Source organism: Panthera onca, chromosome F1 (genome assembly GCF_046562875.1).
Source record: "Panthera onca isolate mPanOnc1 chromosome F1, mPanOnc1 haplotype 2, whole genome shotgun sequence".
NCBI lineage: Eukaryota > Metazoa > Chordata > Mammalia > Carnivora > Felidae > Panthera > Panthera onca.
This window is the reverse complement of record NC_138355.1, coordinates 7536382-7554465: the sequence shown is the minus strand read 5'-3', so window position 1 is coordinate 7554465 and position 18084 is coordinate 7536382. Positions and strand designations below refer to the sequence as shown.

At 47.9% G+C, this 18084-nt stretch overlaps 1 protein-coding gene across 2 annotated transcripts in view; it reads left to right on the top strand.

Moving 5' to 3' along the window:
* The window catches only part of KIF26B (kinesin family member 26B), a 464521-nt gene that overhangs the window by 312312 nt on the left and 134125 nt on the right, over window positions 1-18084 (top strand). For both annotated transcript variants that reach the window (XM_060644891.3, XM_060644893.3), the window contains one exon: window positions 13139-13322. In XM_060644891.3, coding sequence (XP_060500874.3) covers window positions 13139-13322 — 184 coding nt within the window. The remainder of the gene's footprint in view (window positions 1-13138; window positions 13323-18084) is intronic.

Here is an 18084-nt window from a genome sequence, read left to right as displayed (position 1 = left end):
CCAGGAAATTCAAACGAAAATCTTCATTTATTTTGATAAATTTCTCTCTTGCCTGCAATTTGTTTCAAAAGAATTCCTTTGGTTGTAGCAGTGTTTAATCTTTTGGTAATTTTTTTCAAAAACACCTGCTAACTGCAAGACAAAAAAAAGTAACAGAAGAATGTAGCAGAAACTTTCAGTGACAGGAATCCACTGAGTTATCTTCCCATTTTTAATTTCTTATTCTCCCTGCCTTCTCCTCTCCGTCCCCATACTACACAGATGCACTTGTGAACGGGCGTGCACACACACACACACACACACACACACACACACTCCTGCGCGCGCATAGCCCCCAACAACTTCAGGGGTGCTGACTAGGGACAGTACATGCGATAGCAGAATGAGAGGGATTGAGGGGGGGTCCCTACTTGGTGCTAAAGACATGTTCTATCAATGAAGATGTGCACCCCAGATCTGCCTCCTTTCCCTTCCCCTGTTATTTTGTAGCATAACCACCCTGCACCTGCAGAAATAACCAAATAAGTGGGAAGGTGTAAGAAAAGGTAAATGATAGGTCACTGTTAGCAGCTTTGATTCAAAGTCACAAAAGGAATCACCCCTCCAGTCACATAGGCTGTGATTACCTTAGAGTCTTTCTCCTTTCACAAATTATTTTGCTTTGGGGTGATCTCTCATCTATGCTGTCGGTCCCGTTGGGGATCACTTCTCTACTGAAAACAACAGTTGCCTCCTTCCTCTGCATCGGGGCTTTTGGACACACTTGTGGTGAGTGTACTTTATCGCCGTGTGCGTTTACCACGGTTTTCACCAACCTGCACAGACCCCAGCCAAGGCGGCCGGGCAGCAGAATCGATAGGAAAGGGGGCGGGGCATGTAAGTTTCTGCCTCTCTCCCTCTAACAGGGCTGCGGAGGTGCAGGCAGTCTAAACCACTGCCCCGGGGTCTGGGGCAGTCCAGCCTTGCAGCAGAGTCAGGGACAGGCAGTCTGTCCCACTCTGCTGTATCCAGAGACCCCATGCAGATTGTGGTTCTTTGGAATAACTTACTTAATGATTCCTTCCAATTTCAACTATAGTAAATAATTTGCTGAACAAAAAGAAATATTGATATTAAAGGAGGAAAAACAATCACTTCCTTTAACAAACAAAACTGTTATATTCAAATTTAATTAACCAAGAAGCCCCCAAACCACAGAGCATGTCAGCCAGCATTGACAATTAATTAGCTTTGCTCTGAAAGAGCCACAGGTATTGAGCAAAGAGTTATGGATTAAAGGCTTTATTTTCTCTGCAGACGCTGCCCATTTCTAGCTCTCACACCCTGATAGCACTTTGCTGCTTCAGGCATCAAATTATTTCTGGAGTGAGTAATCTCATGTCAGTTTGTGATTTCACATGATCAAAATACGGGAAAAGTGAGAATAAAGCACTGTTTCTTTTAAAATGAAGACCTAAAGGGGCGCCTGGGTGGCTCAGTTGGTTAAGCCTCCGACTTCGGCTCAGGTTGTGAGCCCACGCACGGCTTGTGGGTTCGAGCCCCACATCAGGCTCTGTCCTCACGGCTCAGAGCCTGGAGCCTGCTTCTGATTCTGTGTCTCCCTCTCTCTCTGCCCCTCCCCTGCTCATGCTCTGTCTCTCTCTCCCTCCCTTAAAAATAAACATAAAAAAAATAATAAAGACCTAAAAAGTGAACAACACAACTGCCCTTCAGTTTCTTCTGCTTTTCAAAATAATTCTCTACCAAACAGCCAAGGAAGATAAATATTAAGGAAAACTTAGGGCATTAGTGGTCACCCTTGGCTTTTAAATGGACTGTCTTGTTTGTGGTAAATCATGTGATTTCTTCTTTTCCACATTACATTAGCATATGTATAAATGACTTAACTAGAAACTACTGGAGTTAGCATTTAAAAGGCAGCATGATGTAATGAAAAGAACATTAGATTCATTAGATTCTTGGAATCAAATTATCTGGAATATGCTTATTCCTTGAAGGAATCTTAATTTTAGTTGGATAGTCCTTTTACCGTAGAAGATATATGTACACACACACACACACACACACATATTATGGACAACTGTTTCTCCCCAGAAAAATCCGGCACTGGCATTCCACACGGAATGGGCCTGAATTAGCCTGTGGTTGTCTTTTCCTGTCTATAGGCAGCTGAAATGCTGCATTGTAGTTACCTGGTTTCATCCACCGCATTCAGTAAGACTAGCTGGTTCTCCATTACTCGTGTTTGTGATAGGTCCCAGTAATGGCGGTTAAAGAAAATCATATATATCTAGTTGGGGATGGATTTTTAAACTTACATTTGCATTTATGTGGGTCTTGTGTCTAAGGTGCTCACAGCTCTTTTAATTTAGGTATTATTGGGCCCAGTTTGCAAAGGTATAGCTCCGGAGGAGGTTCAAGCTATGCAGTTTCTCTGGTACTAAGCAGGTTTGGGCTGGGCAGATCAGGCCAGAGGAAATGATCTGTAGATGGGAGGCATCATCTGTCCAGAAGAGATTAATGGCCAGAAGGTCAGTTGGCACAAGGCAAAATGTATAAGGACCTGAGTGCAAATTAGGAAGAAAGCCAGGGAGATCAACCCAGGCTGGAACGGAGGGCTTGTAAGCAGAAGTCAAGCTGGCAAGCCAAGGTGGAGAGGCAGGAGACCAGGAGGCCAGGGTTGGAGCCTGGGAAGACCAAGCTCCAGGGCTTGGAAGCAACTGCACGATAGGAACAAATGCTGGGTCATCAAACCCAGGTGCAAGGTCATTGTCACCAGCTCAGACAGAAGGCAAGGCTGTGTCCGAGGGAAATGGGGTAGTGTGCCCACCCTGCGGGTGCTCTTCACCTGGCATCATCCAGGGCATCTATAGTCAACACACTGCAAAGAGAACGCCCTGAAGGCGTACCTCCAGACTGCCGTGTTCGCGATGGTTTTCTCCTCCCTGCCGAAGTTCTTACGGGTGTGTATTGGCAGGTGGGAGCCCGGGAGAGCAGGGAGTAGGAGTGTAACTTTGTAGGTGTGCGTGGAGAGGAATAACGACGTGCAGGTCGCGAAGAAGCCACCAGCTCTGGAGTCGTAAGCTCAAGGGTATGTCACACGGCATCGAAGGCAGTTGACAAATCGGTAGTGCGTTCCTTTAGACCTTTCTGTTACACGCGAACTGAGGGTGGTTTCGGTTTATTCCATCTTCCAATGTTCCTGACAGAACGAGGGTCTTCTCTCTTAAGATACGACAGATCGCAGAAGCTCGAAGCAAGAGGCCCCTTGCTGCTGTCATTCAGTCTCAGAACCAGAACTTTCCGGTCTCTAGGGAGGGTTTTCTTCCAGGTCCTGCCCTGGAGTTTGCCATCGGGGCAGTACCCAGGTCTGACGTAGGAGGTCTGCTGGACATGTGGGTACTGAGAAGTCCACCTGTTCCCAGGCTGCCGATAGAGGGTGGCACCAGGTCACCATCAGGCTCTGGGCAGGTTCATTGGAGCAGAGGTCCCCAACCTTCTCTTGGGCCCCGGGGCCCTGCCTCCCACAGGTGGCACTGTGCTCACTGGTGAAGGCGCTCCATGAGAGCTCAGCTTGCGCAGAATACCGAGGGAAGCCAAGAAGTTCAGCCGCGGTGTCCAGTGCCCTGCTTCCCGGCCGCCAGAGTGAGCACAGCTTGGAGGACGGCGAGTTCTGAGCAACAGGCAACCTAATGAGCGGAGAGGGCTTAGCCCGTGGTGAAGACAGGTAGAAGGGTCTTTCTTAAAGTGTTCCAAATCCCAGTAGACATTGGAGCCACTTAGCTGAGCCCGGAGAAACCACAGCATCAGGGAGACCATGGCCTATGCACCTTCCAGAAACGGAGGCGGAGGACGCTTCCCTTTGAACTTCCCAAGCCATGGACGGAGTGTTTATCTGGTGTTTCTAAAATCCAACAGCCAGGAAATTACAAATCCATGATTTGTACTTCTGTTTAGCTTTCTATACCAATGGCCAATTGTTTTTTTTTTTTTTTTTAATCAGACATCTTCTGCTTTATTTGGACACAGGAAAGCATTTCTCTTTTCACACAAGGAACTTGGCTCAGCTAACACTTTCATAGGGACCTGGCTTTCCACAAAGGAGAAGCTTTTACTTTGAGTTGCTTTGGTAAAAACCATGGTTTATGAATGGGGTCTTGTCGCGGCCATTATTTTTGCCTTGAGCCACATTGTCATTTGTTCATAACGTTCTTACTCTGACCATGAAAAACTTCCAGACACACATGGATGGTAACATCTACCAACGGCGTGGGTTTTCAAACATTGCTTTTTACCCTTGGTTGTGCCCCCAGGTATGGGCGAATGGTGTGCGGTTCGGGTAACAGTTCAGGAGGAACTTCCAGCTTGACTCTGGTGGGGAAGCCCTTGAACGGGTAGCTGGTTTACCTGCCGCATGTCCCCAGTCTCCTTCACACTTCTCTTTATCTCTGGAGCCGATGTAAAGTTATCAGTCGTGTGGGGTGGGGTGGATTCTTCTCATCTGTGCCATTTAGGAGTAGACTCTGGGACACAAAGCAGCTTCTGGGTGACTCAGAGATGACTTCTGTGATATCTGTAGCCCATTGATTGCACACTTGTGTTGTGCGCGGCTGTCATTCGGTAAATCCTGATGGACCGATTGGGTTCCCAGAGCGCTCGGATGCATTCTGAGCAGCTTTCGGCATCCTGTTTGTGTCTACAGAGGGGGAGGCAGGAGGTGATGGGGGGTGGCGCATAATGATGTCCGTGGTGGCAGTAGATGTTGTGTTGCTGTTATTGTCAGGCAAGGACTCACTCCGGGTTGGGATTTTAGGGACAGAGAAGCCATTTTCATATAATTTGCCATTCACGTCCTAATTCTGGGCATGACCCGACTCACTCAGCAGAGACATTTTCCCCCTGTGATAGGAAGGTACGTTGCTAGGCAACTAGATCGGTAATTGGTAAATGCTTATATATGATTTGATTTGAGTTACATACAAAAATATGTAACTGGCTTTTTTTTTTTTTGGTCTTCATTATTAATCAAATGATTATCATTTGGTTTTATTTTGCCCAAATAAAATAAAATAACTGCTTTTATTTATCAAGTTGCATCATAGCACAAGGCAGTGGAAAATCCCCAGTCCTAGAAGACAGAAAGCTTGAATCCTAATCTCAAAGATGAGAGTCGCTAGTCCTGTGACTGTGGATAAGATCTGGTAACTTCGGAGCCTTCCTCTTTTCTAACCTGTCATTTGTGGTACAGATAACTTCTCAGCAGCGAGGATGGCTGTGACCAGGGATGGAACATACTTGAGAAAGAATAAGACGTTCTGTTGCAAGGTCTAAGCATTACCTAGAACCCTAGGCTATGTAAGCTTGGACTTTCCATGTGTCGTAACCCCAAGGGCTGGATGGATCGCCCAGCACTTGAGTAGTACACACTGTCACCTCAACAAGGCACAGAGCTCTGGGGTCGGTGTGGCAGGTCCAGAAGAAAGGACATGTGATATTGATGTTCAGCAAGTTAATACTGTAGTGCTGGAGAGAGAGAGAGAGAGAGGCCAGAGCCCTCACCTCAAAGCAGCGTCTCATCAAATGTCGGAACACAAGATAGATACTCTCAAGACCAGTCGCTGTAAGACTTCAAGGCAACAGATGAGGCCCCCTGAAGGCTAAAGTAGTTGATGACGGCAGCTTAGACAAGCCGTTGAAGAGTGGGTAAATTTTTTAAGCATAAGGTAAATTCATAGAGATTATCACCGTGGGTGAGTATCGTGCATTAAACTGTAGAAGTCAATTCATTTTCAAACTGTAATCGCGTCCTGCTGTAGTGTGTTACACACCGTGGTATGACGTTAATGGCCAGCCATGGTTTGCTCCTAAACATTTTATTGGAAGTCATGTCACGAATTCTCTTCTAGCGCTGATGAAATGGATCATTTACATAAAAATGGGGAAACCCCCAAGACCCGTGTGATTTTCAGTCTCTGGAGACATGGAAATGACCTCAGGGACAGCCAGTTATGAAATGGAAAGGTGAAGGAGGATGTTCTCACTCCCTGCTGGAGAGTTTCCAGAAAGACCAGCATGCTTCACGGCAGTGCCATAGCGCTTTTAAATAGGTCTTCTCTCACGGTGACGCCTAACTGGCACTCTGTTGCCCTTGTTTTGTTTCTTTGCTTGCACGTGGATATCTTAACTGTTTCCAGAAGGTTCGCCTTAGACCACTGGTTCTTGTCACACCCTCTGTATTTACAGTCGGCTCTATTTTCTTCTCCGTCTTGTGTCATTGACCGCACAGATTTCTTAGGAGCTGCTGTGATCTGTCATGTCATTGCTCATTATCAGGCAGTCTCCATCCTCAGAGCTCTGACGTATTTTGGGATGGCAGATAAGCCATCGTAGCCCATGGCAGCCCCAGCCATTGTCACGTTCAGTTGAAGTTTAGATCGTCTTTCATGTGCTGACGGTGGACATCCTACCACTGTCGTCCCCTCCTGGGTCAGGACCCTTTCCCTTTGGCAGATGTAGCAGTTTTGAGGACCTCAGCCTGTCCTCCTCTGGAGCGGTTGGTTCTTCAGCTGATGTCTCACCAGTCAATTGCCTGGGTCCAGGACTGCCTGGGTGGCTCAGCATCTGACTCTTGACTGTAGCTCAGATCATGATCTCATGGTTCACAACTCAAACTCTGCATCGGGCTCTGCGCTGACAGCACGGATGGTTGGGATTCTCTCTCTCTCTCTCTCTCTCTCTCTCTCTCTCTCTCTCTCTCTCTCCCCCTCTCTCTCTCTCTGCCTCTCCCCCATTTGCACACACACTCTTTATCTCTCTCAAAAATAAATACACATTAAAATTTTTTTTAATTACCTGGATCAAATTTGGTAGAGCTTGAATGACCTCTTAATTTTTATAAGCCCATCTATCCGAGCATCTCACACTTGAACACTCACCTCAGATCAAAGGAAATGCTCTCAGAATGTGGTTAGCAACACACAGTATGTAGGATTTTAAAAAGGATGGCGAATCCTTAAAAAATGACAATACTGCCTGATATTCCTTCCTCTTCCCTAAGGTAAGTTCTATGCTTCATGAAGCTAATAATTCTTAAAAATTGTTAGGTCAATATTTTAGTAATCTCTAGACCCTAAGGGTGGTAGACCCCAATTTAATTCTCATGAGATACACTTAAAATGATGGGCTTTCCGTTTAAGCACCCCACAATTCTGAAAATTGAAGGTCAAATAGTCTATCACACAAGCACCAAGAAAAAAAAAAGAAGAATCTTCATAAATTCCCCCTCTGATCTATATAACTGAGACCTAAGGTTTTCCCCCCCAACTAAACCAATAAAATTTACCAGGTAATTATTTCTCTCATTTTTTTTTTTTTTTTTTTAGATTTGGGTAGATCTGGCCAATCAGAGTAAGGAACCATCCCATGTGAAGGTCATGTCAGTTCTAAACTGATTCCTGAATTCAGATACCATCATATAATATGTTAGGATGGTTGTCTCCTGGGTGAGATGATAAGGCAAGGGAGAGAAAGGGGTAGAACCCAGAGGGAAGAACTGAGCTCCCCAGTTTAAATGCTCGCCAAGTTCACACTAGCCTGATGTGCTTAGCGTGGCACCATTTTCTTTTTCCTTTTTTTAATTTTTTTTAATGTTTTTCATTTTTGAGAAACAGAGCACTAGTGGGGGAGGGGCAGAGAGAGAGGGAGACACAGTCCGAAGCAGGCTCCACGCTCTGAGCTGTCAGCACAGGGCCCTACGCAGCGCTCAAACCCACGGACCAGAAGATCATGACCTGAGCCGAAGTTGGACGCTTAACAGACTGAGTCACCCAGGCGCCCCAGCACCACTTTCTTGACAGGTATTCAGTAAATATTAATTTCATCCTGTTAGGGAGGCTCTCTTCTTTTCTTGAAATAAGGCACAGAGCGGCGCCTGGGTGGCTCAGTTGGTTGAGCGTCCGACTTCGGCTCAGGTCATGATCTCGTGGTTCCTGGGTTCAAGCCCCGCGTCGGGCTCTGTGCTGACAGCTCGGGGCCTGGAGCCTGCTTCGGTTTCTGTGTCTCCGTCTGTCTCTGCCCCTCCCCCGCTCATGCTCTGTCTCTCTCTCTCTGTGTCAAAAATAAATAAGCATTAAAATGTTGTTAATAAATAAAAAAGAAATAAAAGAAATAAGGCACAGAGAAGTAAATGAAGATCATCAATATTTAAAGATGTGTACCGGGATGAATAGCTTGAGGTAGTATATGATATTATCCATGGTAAGAACAAGACAAGTAAATATTGCTTATAATTGTGTTTTAAGGAGGGCTTTTTTTGTTGTTGTTTGAAATCTTGTAAGACAACCTACTCATTTGTTTTTCTCCGTCGGAAGAAAGAACTTGTAAGGCATTAATTACACAAAATACACGTCTAGCCAAAATGTCTTCACTCTTTCTGTTCTCTCATGACTGCCTCTCCTTTATGTCACTGATAATACAATTATCCATGAGTGATTTCTGTACCTTAACCTTCTCCTCTCTGCCTGTCATTGGAGTGCTACACAGTAGGAGTGGAAGCTACTGACTTGCAAGAAATTGGAACACGTAAGACAGATCAAACAGCTGGTTATAACGATGTCAAAATTAAAATAAAATGTCCTTCTAGAATATAAGGCTGTAAACTATGGCTTTTATTAATCTTTCAAATTCTGGCGTTCTCTAAGGGTATTTATTTCAAATGCGTGTTTCAAACAGAAAGGAATTTTTCAATGCGTTCGCAAAAGGATTCCCCCCATTTCTGTTTTTCTGCATGGAAGCCAACCACGGCTTCCCTAAAAGGACTAGCGTTTCCAGGAATTGCCTCAGAATCTTGGAAGAGATTTTGGACATCATCTGATTTTCCCAATGCACACATTCTTTCCCCTGGTGTCCCCTGGAAGTGCCTTTCTAACTACTATCTGGATGCTTCCATTGGCAAAGAGCTCACTATTTCGCGAAGCACACCCATTACTAATGGGTTACTCTAATTTCTGGAAAGATATCACTATACTTATAAACCCAGTTATGCCTTTCTGTTTTACCTGCCTGGTAAGAGATGGTGTGGTGCAACATGGGGCAGGGAGACCTAGATTCAGTCTTAGCCTCACTGCCTATAACCCTTCAAAGGACCGTCTGTTAAACCTCCTGGGGGGCCTGGGGGGCTCAGTCACTTCAGCATCCAACTCTTGATTTCAGCTCAGGTCATGATCTCAGGATAGTGAGATCAAGCCCTGCACTGGGCTCTGCGCTTGCAGTGTGGAGCCTGCTTGGGATTCTCTCTCCCTCTGTCTCTGCCCCTCCCCCCCAACTCAAAACAAATATATAAACTTTAAAAAAAAGACAAAAAAAAAGAACTTCCTGTTACTGAACACTGCACGTGCAATCTTAATTTTCATAAAAAGCCTGTAACGGTAGGCACTGTTTTTGCTGTGTCTTACTATGCAGAAATGATAACATTTATAATAGGGACGATGGTCGTATGATTGAATGCCAAGCACATGCCAGGTGCTCTGGAGACACTTTGTATACATTATAAACATCAGAATTGAAGTAACTTGCCCATTATCTCTACTCAGCATCTGAAGAAGCTGGGTGTTCAGATTCAGGTCAGGTACTAAAAAGACGCTGGGTTTGACTCTTTAAGTCTCATTTCTTTGTGAGATAGGAGCGCTATTATTTTCTTCACCAGGTTTTCTGAGATTCAGAAAGATAGCCTGTGAAGTTATCTGGCATTCTTGTTTGAAAAATACCTCCTGCTACATAGCATGTATTCATTAAAAAATTTTTTTTAATGTGCATTTATTTTTGAGAGAGAGACAGAGCATGAGTGGGGAGGAGTCAGAGAGAGAGGAAGACACAGAATACGAAGCAGGTTCCAGGCTCTGAGCTGTCAGCACAGAGCCCGATGTGGGGCTTGAACCCACAGACTGTGAGATCATGACCTGGACTGAAGTCGTACGCTTAAACAACTGAGCCACCCAGGCGCCCCTATTAATTTTTTTAGACTTTAAAAAAAAAATACTCTTCCCTCCCTTTTCTCCTGGTTTATATTCCCCAGGCTAAATATCCCCAATTCTTTGGGTCTTCATTCATTCATTCATTCATTCAGCATATACATATGCTTCTTTGGCCCTGCCAGGATCTACATTATAGACAGGAAACAGACAATTAACAACCAACATGAATACTGAGTAAGTCACCTGCTGTATTAGAAGGCAGTAAGTGCCATGCAGGGGGTGGGTGGCTAAGGCAGGCAGGATAACGGAAATGAGGAGATTGGGGGCAAGGTCGTGGTTCATTTACTATAGCTGTGCAACCAGTTACCCCAAAAACTTAGTGGCATAAAGCAACAGTGATCACTTATTATCCCTCATGGTCTCTGGAGTTCAGAAATTTGGGACAAGACATAGTTGGGATGGGTCATCTCTGCCCACAATGCCTTGGGCCTCAGCTGGAAGACTTGAAGTATGGCCCCTGGAATCATCTAAAGGCTCATTTATTCAGACGTCTGGTAGTTGACGCCGGCTGTTGACTGGAGCCCTCAGCTCTCCTCTGCGTGGCCGTTTCTGTGTGGCTTGTGCTTCCTCACAACATGGGGGCTGGGTTCCCAGGGCAAGAGAGCCGGTAGCAGCCATATTGTCTGTTACGACCCAAACTTGGATCATTCCCACCATATTCTGGGTTCAAGACCATGTCAAAGTTCCACTGGGGTTGAAAGAGAAGGAAAATAGACCATGCCTGTCAATGGAGATATGTCAATGACGTGTCATAGGAAGAGTGTAAGAGATGAGATATATATCGGTGCAGCCATTTTGGAAAGTACAGTCCGCCGTGGTGCACAGGGTAGGTTCATTGATGAGGTAACATTTGAAGAAAGATTTAAAGGAGGTAAGGGAGGAAACCATGTACCTAGCTCTACCTGGGGCAGAGCATTCCAGGCCAAGGCAGGAGCCTGTGCAAAGGCCCTGTGGCTGGAGTGTATCAGGAGTATCTGGAGGCTAGTATGGCTGGATCAGAGTAACTGAAGACGAGAATAGTAGGAAAGGTGGTCTGAGATATGAGGGAGGATATATGTGAGGCCTTCTAGGCCCCTGTAATTACTTGGCTTTTACTATGAGATAAGAAGCAAAAGGAAGGTTTTGAGCAGTTATGTTTTAACAGAACCACTCTGACAACTGTGTGGAAAATAGACTGCACAGCAGGGGCTAGGGGTGGGGGGCAACAGAGGAAGGGAGACAAAGTAGGAGACTATTTTAGGAATCCAGGCAAGAGAGCTTAGTGGCTCAGAGGGAGACAGGAGCAGTAAAGGTGATGAGAGGTAGTACATCACGGACCTATTCTGAAGTCACAGCCAATAAGGTTTCCTGATGGGTCGGCTGGCTGGTGTGAGAGAAAGAGGAGTCAGAGGCGTCGGGGCCATTGCACGGGTGGAATCGCCATTTTCTGAAAGAGGGAAGGCTGAGGGCATACAGCTTTTCAGGAAAAGATCATGAATTCGGTCTTCAAGTGCAAGATGTCTGTTAGATCTCCAGGTGGGGCACAGGGCGTCGGGGCTCCGCCCTCCTGTTCCTCACGTAACCCACTCCCCTGTATTTCACTCTCGTGAAGATTTTTGGGTTTACAGCTAAGAACATACAAACTTTGAAGTGATGATTCCTGGTGGCTGTATTTGCACCGTGGCGATTTTGTAGCTCAAGAGATTTGCCAGAGGATGATAATTACCGACCCAAGATTAAAACTAACTATTCCCGATCAGTAAGATGGGGGATGGGAGGAGGTGCAGGCGATGATGATTCTGTCTCCTTGACCTGCGTCACTGGTGACCTGTCAGGCAGCTGACAGTGGATGGATTAGGAGGTTTTGGTCTGTCGAACAAGGTCATGGTAGTCTGGTTGTTTTAAACAGCAGCTCAAACGTTTAATACCATTGGATGAGGCAATTGGAATTCGTCCAACACAAGTACAGTGTGAAAACACCAAGAATTCATCCAGAAGCGAATATGTTAGAGTCTCTGAAATGCCTCTGCCTTGTGGCCACTCGCCTCGTTTCACTGTAAGAGGAAGTGTTGCAGAGCATTTGAATGGTCGGGGACGTGACATGAACAGTAGATGTTATTAACAATGTTGGCAACCCCCCCACTCCCACCCCACCCCCTCACTGTTCCCCATCTGCAGGCTCTGTGCCAAGTTTGCTGGCTCTGACCCTCACTCCCTGGTGCTTGCCCAGTGAATTGCGTTTTATATCGAAAGACCACCCCGCAGAGAGCCTGGTTTCCACCCAAGGAGCCCCTACTCTCAAGCAGCACCATTTACCCTGGCTGGACTTCATTCTGATTTGGTGTTCTGTTTCTGAAACCAGGTTGACTTATGTTTCCCCATCGCATTGGGCCGTTTTCTTCCACCACCAGGCACAGAGCATGCCTTCCTTGGTCACCTTGTAGATCGTCATCAGGCTGGCTTGGAATTGTTAGAATCTCTAAATAGCTCATGAGGTCTCTCACACTCGAGTTTGTGCCAGAGAAGCTATGGGACGATTAACCTAACGGGTGCTGTTTTATCCCCAGAGATGACCAGCTTTGTCCATGCTGAGGCTGAGTGTAGATAACAAACTCCCCTTTGTAAATCGTGATTGCAAGAGCCGTGCACTTTTATGGCATTTTTCTTCTGTGTGAGCGATTGGGTAGCTCATGAGGGTCGTTGCCGCGATGGGGCTGCTGGCAAGCACCCAGAGGATGAACAGGGAACTGTCAGGATTCAGGAAGAACGAGGGGCTCTTTAAGAGAAAGAAAACACGAGGCACCTGGGTGGCTCAGTCGGTGGAGCGTCCAACTCTGGATTTCAGCTCAAGTCATGATCCCAGGGTCGTTGGAATGAGCCCCGCATGGGGTTCCCCGCTGAGTGTGGAGCCTGCTCAAATCCTCTGTCTCTCTCTGTCTCTCTCTCTCTCTCTCTCTCTCTCAAATAAAATTTAAAAAGAGAGAGAAAGGCTCTCTCTCAAATAAAATTTAAAAACAGAGACAGAGACAGAGAGCGAGAGAGAGAGCAAGGAAATAAAGTAACCCTAGCATATCTGATTGGACCATACTTTTCTCCTTACTGGCCCTTTTCTGCATTTTTCCTTCCAGGGCCGCCCAGAAGTTAAATCTGTCTTCCAAAAAGAAGAAACACCGGCCTTCCACGTCTTCTGTGGCCGAGCCCCCGCTCTTTGCCACCAGCTTCAGTGGCATCCTGCAGACCTGCCCTCCCCCGGCCCCGCCCTGTCTGCTGCGGGCCGTCAACAAGGTGAAGGACACGCCAGGCCTGGGCAAGGTAGGTGCTGGGCGGTGGGGCGGGTTGCGCATCGAGGCGAAAGCAGAGGACGAGGAGCCCAGTTGGTTTGTTAACACAAGGGGGTGACCAGGGAGCTCAGGGGTCAAAATGCAATTCACTCGGAAGTACCGTCAGCTTTTCTTCAGTCCCATGTATGACGTGGCCAGTGGAGACCATGAGAGTGTTCGCGATCTGATTGGGTTTGGGCAGGACACAGGCAGCCGGGCAGTGTCAACAGATCTGTAGCCGTGTGAAGTAAACAAAGACACAGAGGGCAGCAGGCGGAGGCTGCTTCGAAAACTTCGCTTTCAGACACCACCCCCAGACTCTCGGTGCCGACGTGGGTGTCTGGGTGAACTACTCACACTCTGCTCTTCAGATGGAGAATAAGCCGAGACTCAGGAAAACATTTAGCTGAGGAAAGGTGGCTGCTGTGTTTCTTTCGTCTTCGTCAGAAGTGGGACGGGGCACACGACCCCGCCGGTGCCTTGCGCGCTTAACGCGATCTGCCACCGCCTTCTTTCTGGAACGCTGCAGGTCTGGCTGAAGGCTTGGCTGCTGTACTGTGAGGACCGAGCTTGCGCGGTCGCTGATTCCCTTTTTCCCTGGACCCCCAGTCACGGCCGTTCCAGGTGCCTGGTCTTCCCGCAACTCACCGGCCTTCTGGAACTCACCGTGGGGCCCTCTGCCCCTTCTTTCTTGGCCACGCCTTCCTCTCCTCACTGCTTCTCTGCCTCCTCCCCTCCTCCGTGCTCTCCCACCCCCACCCCCCCAACTTCACCATCCGCCTCGGGAAGACATGAACTTGCCGTGTTCCTCTTCCCGACCGTGTATAAACTGGAAGATTGTTTTGAACGGAGCAATGCTTACTCCAGCGGAATGTATGCGGTTCTGGAATTTTCCCGACGGTTCCCCCCAGGCCCAGAAGTAGAGTAGGGAACAAGGGCTGTAGGGCTGCCCTCGCCTCACCAGCCAGGAAGGAGACAGAGAAAACCCTGCGGGTTGGGATCTCTCTCTAGGGAAGGACTCGTAGAGGGGACACCTGCTGAGGGGGGACAGTGACACCCTCACGGAGGTCATCATGGATGGTTGACATGCTGCCTTCTGAGGAGGGCGGGTAATGCAGGGCTTTAAAATCGCGTCTTTTCTTTTTAATCGTGGAAAAGCTAACACGTCACATAAAATTTACCACCTGACCCATTTTTTAAGCGTACGCGGGCTTCTGTTTTGCTAAGAGGAGTTTGGAACTTGAATGCTGGAGCCGAACTGCCCCTGGACGAAGTCGAGTTAGAAGTACAGCAGAATTGAAAATAGAATAAATAGTAAGTGTTGTATATAAATCAGCATGGGCGAAGTTGAGAAGCTTGATTGAATCGCCAGAAGCCGCTTAATTCTTTAAACCTGAGGTGGGGGTGGGGCGCAAGCCCCGCTCAACCCTGACCTCTCGTGCCTCAACCACACGAGGACTCCCTCAGGAGACCCGGGAGCGTTTCCCAGGCCTGTGGGTTTAGTGAAGAAGATAACTGAGGCCCCCCAGGGGGTAAGAGATTTTCGGGTTCCTCCTGACTCAAGCCCGGAAGTCAACACCTACAGCCACTTTGTTTTCTGCGGTCTCACTGGGCTGCCACGAGGTATGCATGATCTTTAACACTTTGGGGTGGGGACAAGAATGCATTGGGGCCACGGGGGCAGCCAAATAACCGTGGGATCCAGTTGCCTTGATCCAGGGGAGAAGGCCACACTTCCCTTTGCCGAGTCACGGCTGGGAGAGAAAGGGTAGCAGGAGCGGCCAAGGGCAGACACACAGGGAGACCAGAGGCGCTCCATGGCGGGGACCATGCCAGAAGCAACCCGGACCCTCCTCCCAGAGTCAGTGTGGCCGCTGGGCACTGCTTCAGGGCAAAAGCTCCTCTGGAGGCCGCAGGGTTTGCAGTAACTTCAGCGTGTCTGGAGCTGACGTACAGCAGACACACAACACAGAAAACGTCTGGGCGTCGTCGGCCCCGGGTGTGCGCGTTGGCAAACTGCAGATGCTTGTTGAGCGCCTATTACGTGTCAGGCACAGTGCCGGGCACTAGGCTTGCAGTCAGGGACAGACAAGGCAGAGGCCGCTCCTTCCAGCACTTTCAACCTGGTGCATTTATTCCAGTCAGTCTTAGAAGTCTCAGTAATTTCAGGCGCTTCGGTGGCTCGGTCGGTTAGGTGTCCGACTCTGGATCTCGGTTCTGGTCGTGATCTCGCGGTTCCTGAGGTCCAGCCCCGCATCGAGCTCTGTGCTGACGGCGCAGAGCCTGCTTAGGATTCTCTCTCTCTCTCTCTCTCTCTCTCTCTCAAAATAAACTTAAAAAAAAAAAAAAAGGAAAAAAATCTCACCAATTTGGACCAAAACGAAGGACAATCTGCTTTAAGGAAAAGTTGGCATCGCAGCCTTAAAATAATTCTAACTTGCGAGTAATATCAACAAAACGATACTAAGCGGTCTTGTAGACACATCCTTAATGAACAGATAGAGGTGATTCGTGGATGAGGGAAGCTTAGTGCCTGTTTATATTTCATTGATTTGGCTTATATGTAAATGATACCTCTAATCTGTTCGAAAATGGCTCCTTCCCGTAAGTCAGTACGTGCTCCTCAGGAAATTTGTTTGCACAATTAATTAACGTCCATGTTTCAGGTTCATTCGTTTGTTGTCACAGCTTCATGCCAGAGCTCTGTCTTGGATTACAAGCTTCTAGAGCAAATTACATTACCTGTTGAACTCACCGAGCGTGCGGCTTTGCAGCCATGCCTCCTGTGCGTATCGCTTAAAAAAAAATTTTTTTTGATGTTTATTTATTTCTGAGAGAGAGAGAGAGAGTGAGCACGAGTGGGGGAGGGGCAGAGAGAGAGGGAGACACAGAATCCGAAGCAGACTCCAGGCTCCAAGCTGTCCGCACAGAGCCCAACGTGGGGCTTGAACTCACGGACCGCGAGATCACGACCTGAGCCGAAGTCGGACGCTCAACCGACTGAGCCCCCCCAGGCGCCCCCTGTGCGTAACACTCGAAGGTGAGAGCGGTAACGGTACTGGCAATGGTCTCGGTGGTGAGGCCAGCAATCCACCAGTACCTGGCTAATTCTCCTCTTCCCAGGAGAATACCTGGAGGGAAATCCAGGAAGCATGAGGGGAAAGGACCCTCCTTTCCCCTTCAGGACCCCCAGGAGTGCCTCCAAAGCTGGAATGTTGAGCGCTCAGCCTGTGTTCCCCCATCGTGTTTTGGGGACGTAAGACTGCTCGTATAGGTGGGTGCTCTCAGCAAGAGAACCCACACTGCGAACGATGGAGTGATCGCCCAAAATTGGATGGAGAAACTTGGAGGGGAATCGTGGCAAATGAAGCGGGGACAGGTGGGGAGGACGTGTCATAGTTGATTTACTCAGCGAGTGTCTATAGAGGTACCGTGTCCCAAGTACCGCCGTGGGTGCCCCAGGAGGGCACACTACAGGGGAGCAGGGTGGCCATTCTGGGCGCCTCCCTGCAAAGGAAGTGGGGGGTGTCCTGATCTCCGGGAACTCGAGGCTCCCATGAAGATGTTTGCCTGGCAGCAGACTCAGCCACTACTTCTGTGCCGTTTCCTGCCCCTGAGGATCCCTGCTAAGACTAGGCATCCTGGGGGGTGGCCCCCCCGTCACCATCTGTCCGCAACCGTCTGTGCGTCTCTCGAGTGCCTCCTGAGATTTCTCTTCCTGGGGCAGTGCGGCCCAAAGGCAGGCGACTTGGCAGAGTCCTAGGAGTTGGGACTTAGAAATAGACTTGCTTGTCTGGCTGCATTATTTCTCTTCTGCTGTAAATGCTGGGCCATAACTCTGTTCTTCTAAGCCCTTGGTTTTAAGTTGTGTGTATTTCATTCAGCATTGTTTTGCAAACCCAGTAACATCATATCTTGACCTCTATTAAAAGGTATGTTCTGTAAATAATCTCTCTCTGTCTCTCTGTCTCCTGCTCGCTCACACACACACACACACACACGGACACGCTGCTTGGCCAGTGTCACCACCAGGTTCTATATTGTCTAGATTTAGCAGAATTCTCAACTGTCTCTTGTTTGATGTGTAAACTCCTAGCATAGAAAAAATAAAAGAACCACATGACCTCTTTCGTGCAGGCTATTTTTCTTTTACAGATTTATAAACCTTTCCACGGTAGAAGTCATTTGGTTGCAGGCACACCTCAGACATACTGCGGGTTTGGTTCCAGCCCACTGCAGTAAAGCGGAGATCACAATCAAGTTGGCCAAATGTATGTTTTGGGTTTCCCAGTACATATGAAAGTTACGTTTACATGATACCGTAGTCTATTAGGTGTGCAGTAACATTGGGTCTAAATCAACAATGTACATACACACATACCTTAATTAAAAAATACTTATTGCTAAAAACTGCTAACATCTGAGCTTCCAGTGAGTCGTGATCTTGTTGCTGGAGGGTCTTGCCTCCCTGTTGGCGGCTGCTGACTGGTCAGGGTGGTGGGGCTGAAGGTTGGGGTTGGGGCAGTTTCTGAAAATGAGACAAGGTCACCTCATCGCTGGACTCTTGCTTTCATGAGCGAAGTCTCTGGAACACGCGACGCGGCCTGATCGCATCTGACCCCTGGCGTAACTTCTTTCGGGACTGGAGTCCTGCCTCAGACCCTGCCGCTGCCTTATCGGCTCAGCTGATGTCCTGTTCCGAATCCTCCGTTGTCATTTCAACGGTCTGCCCAGCGTCTTCACCGGGAGGACCT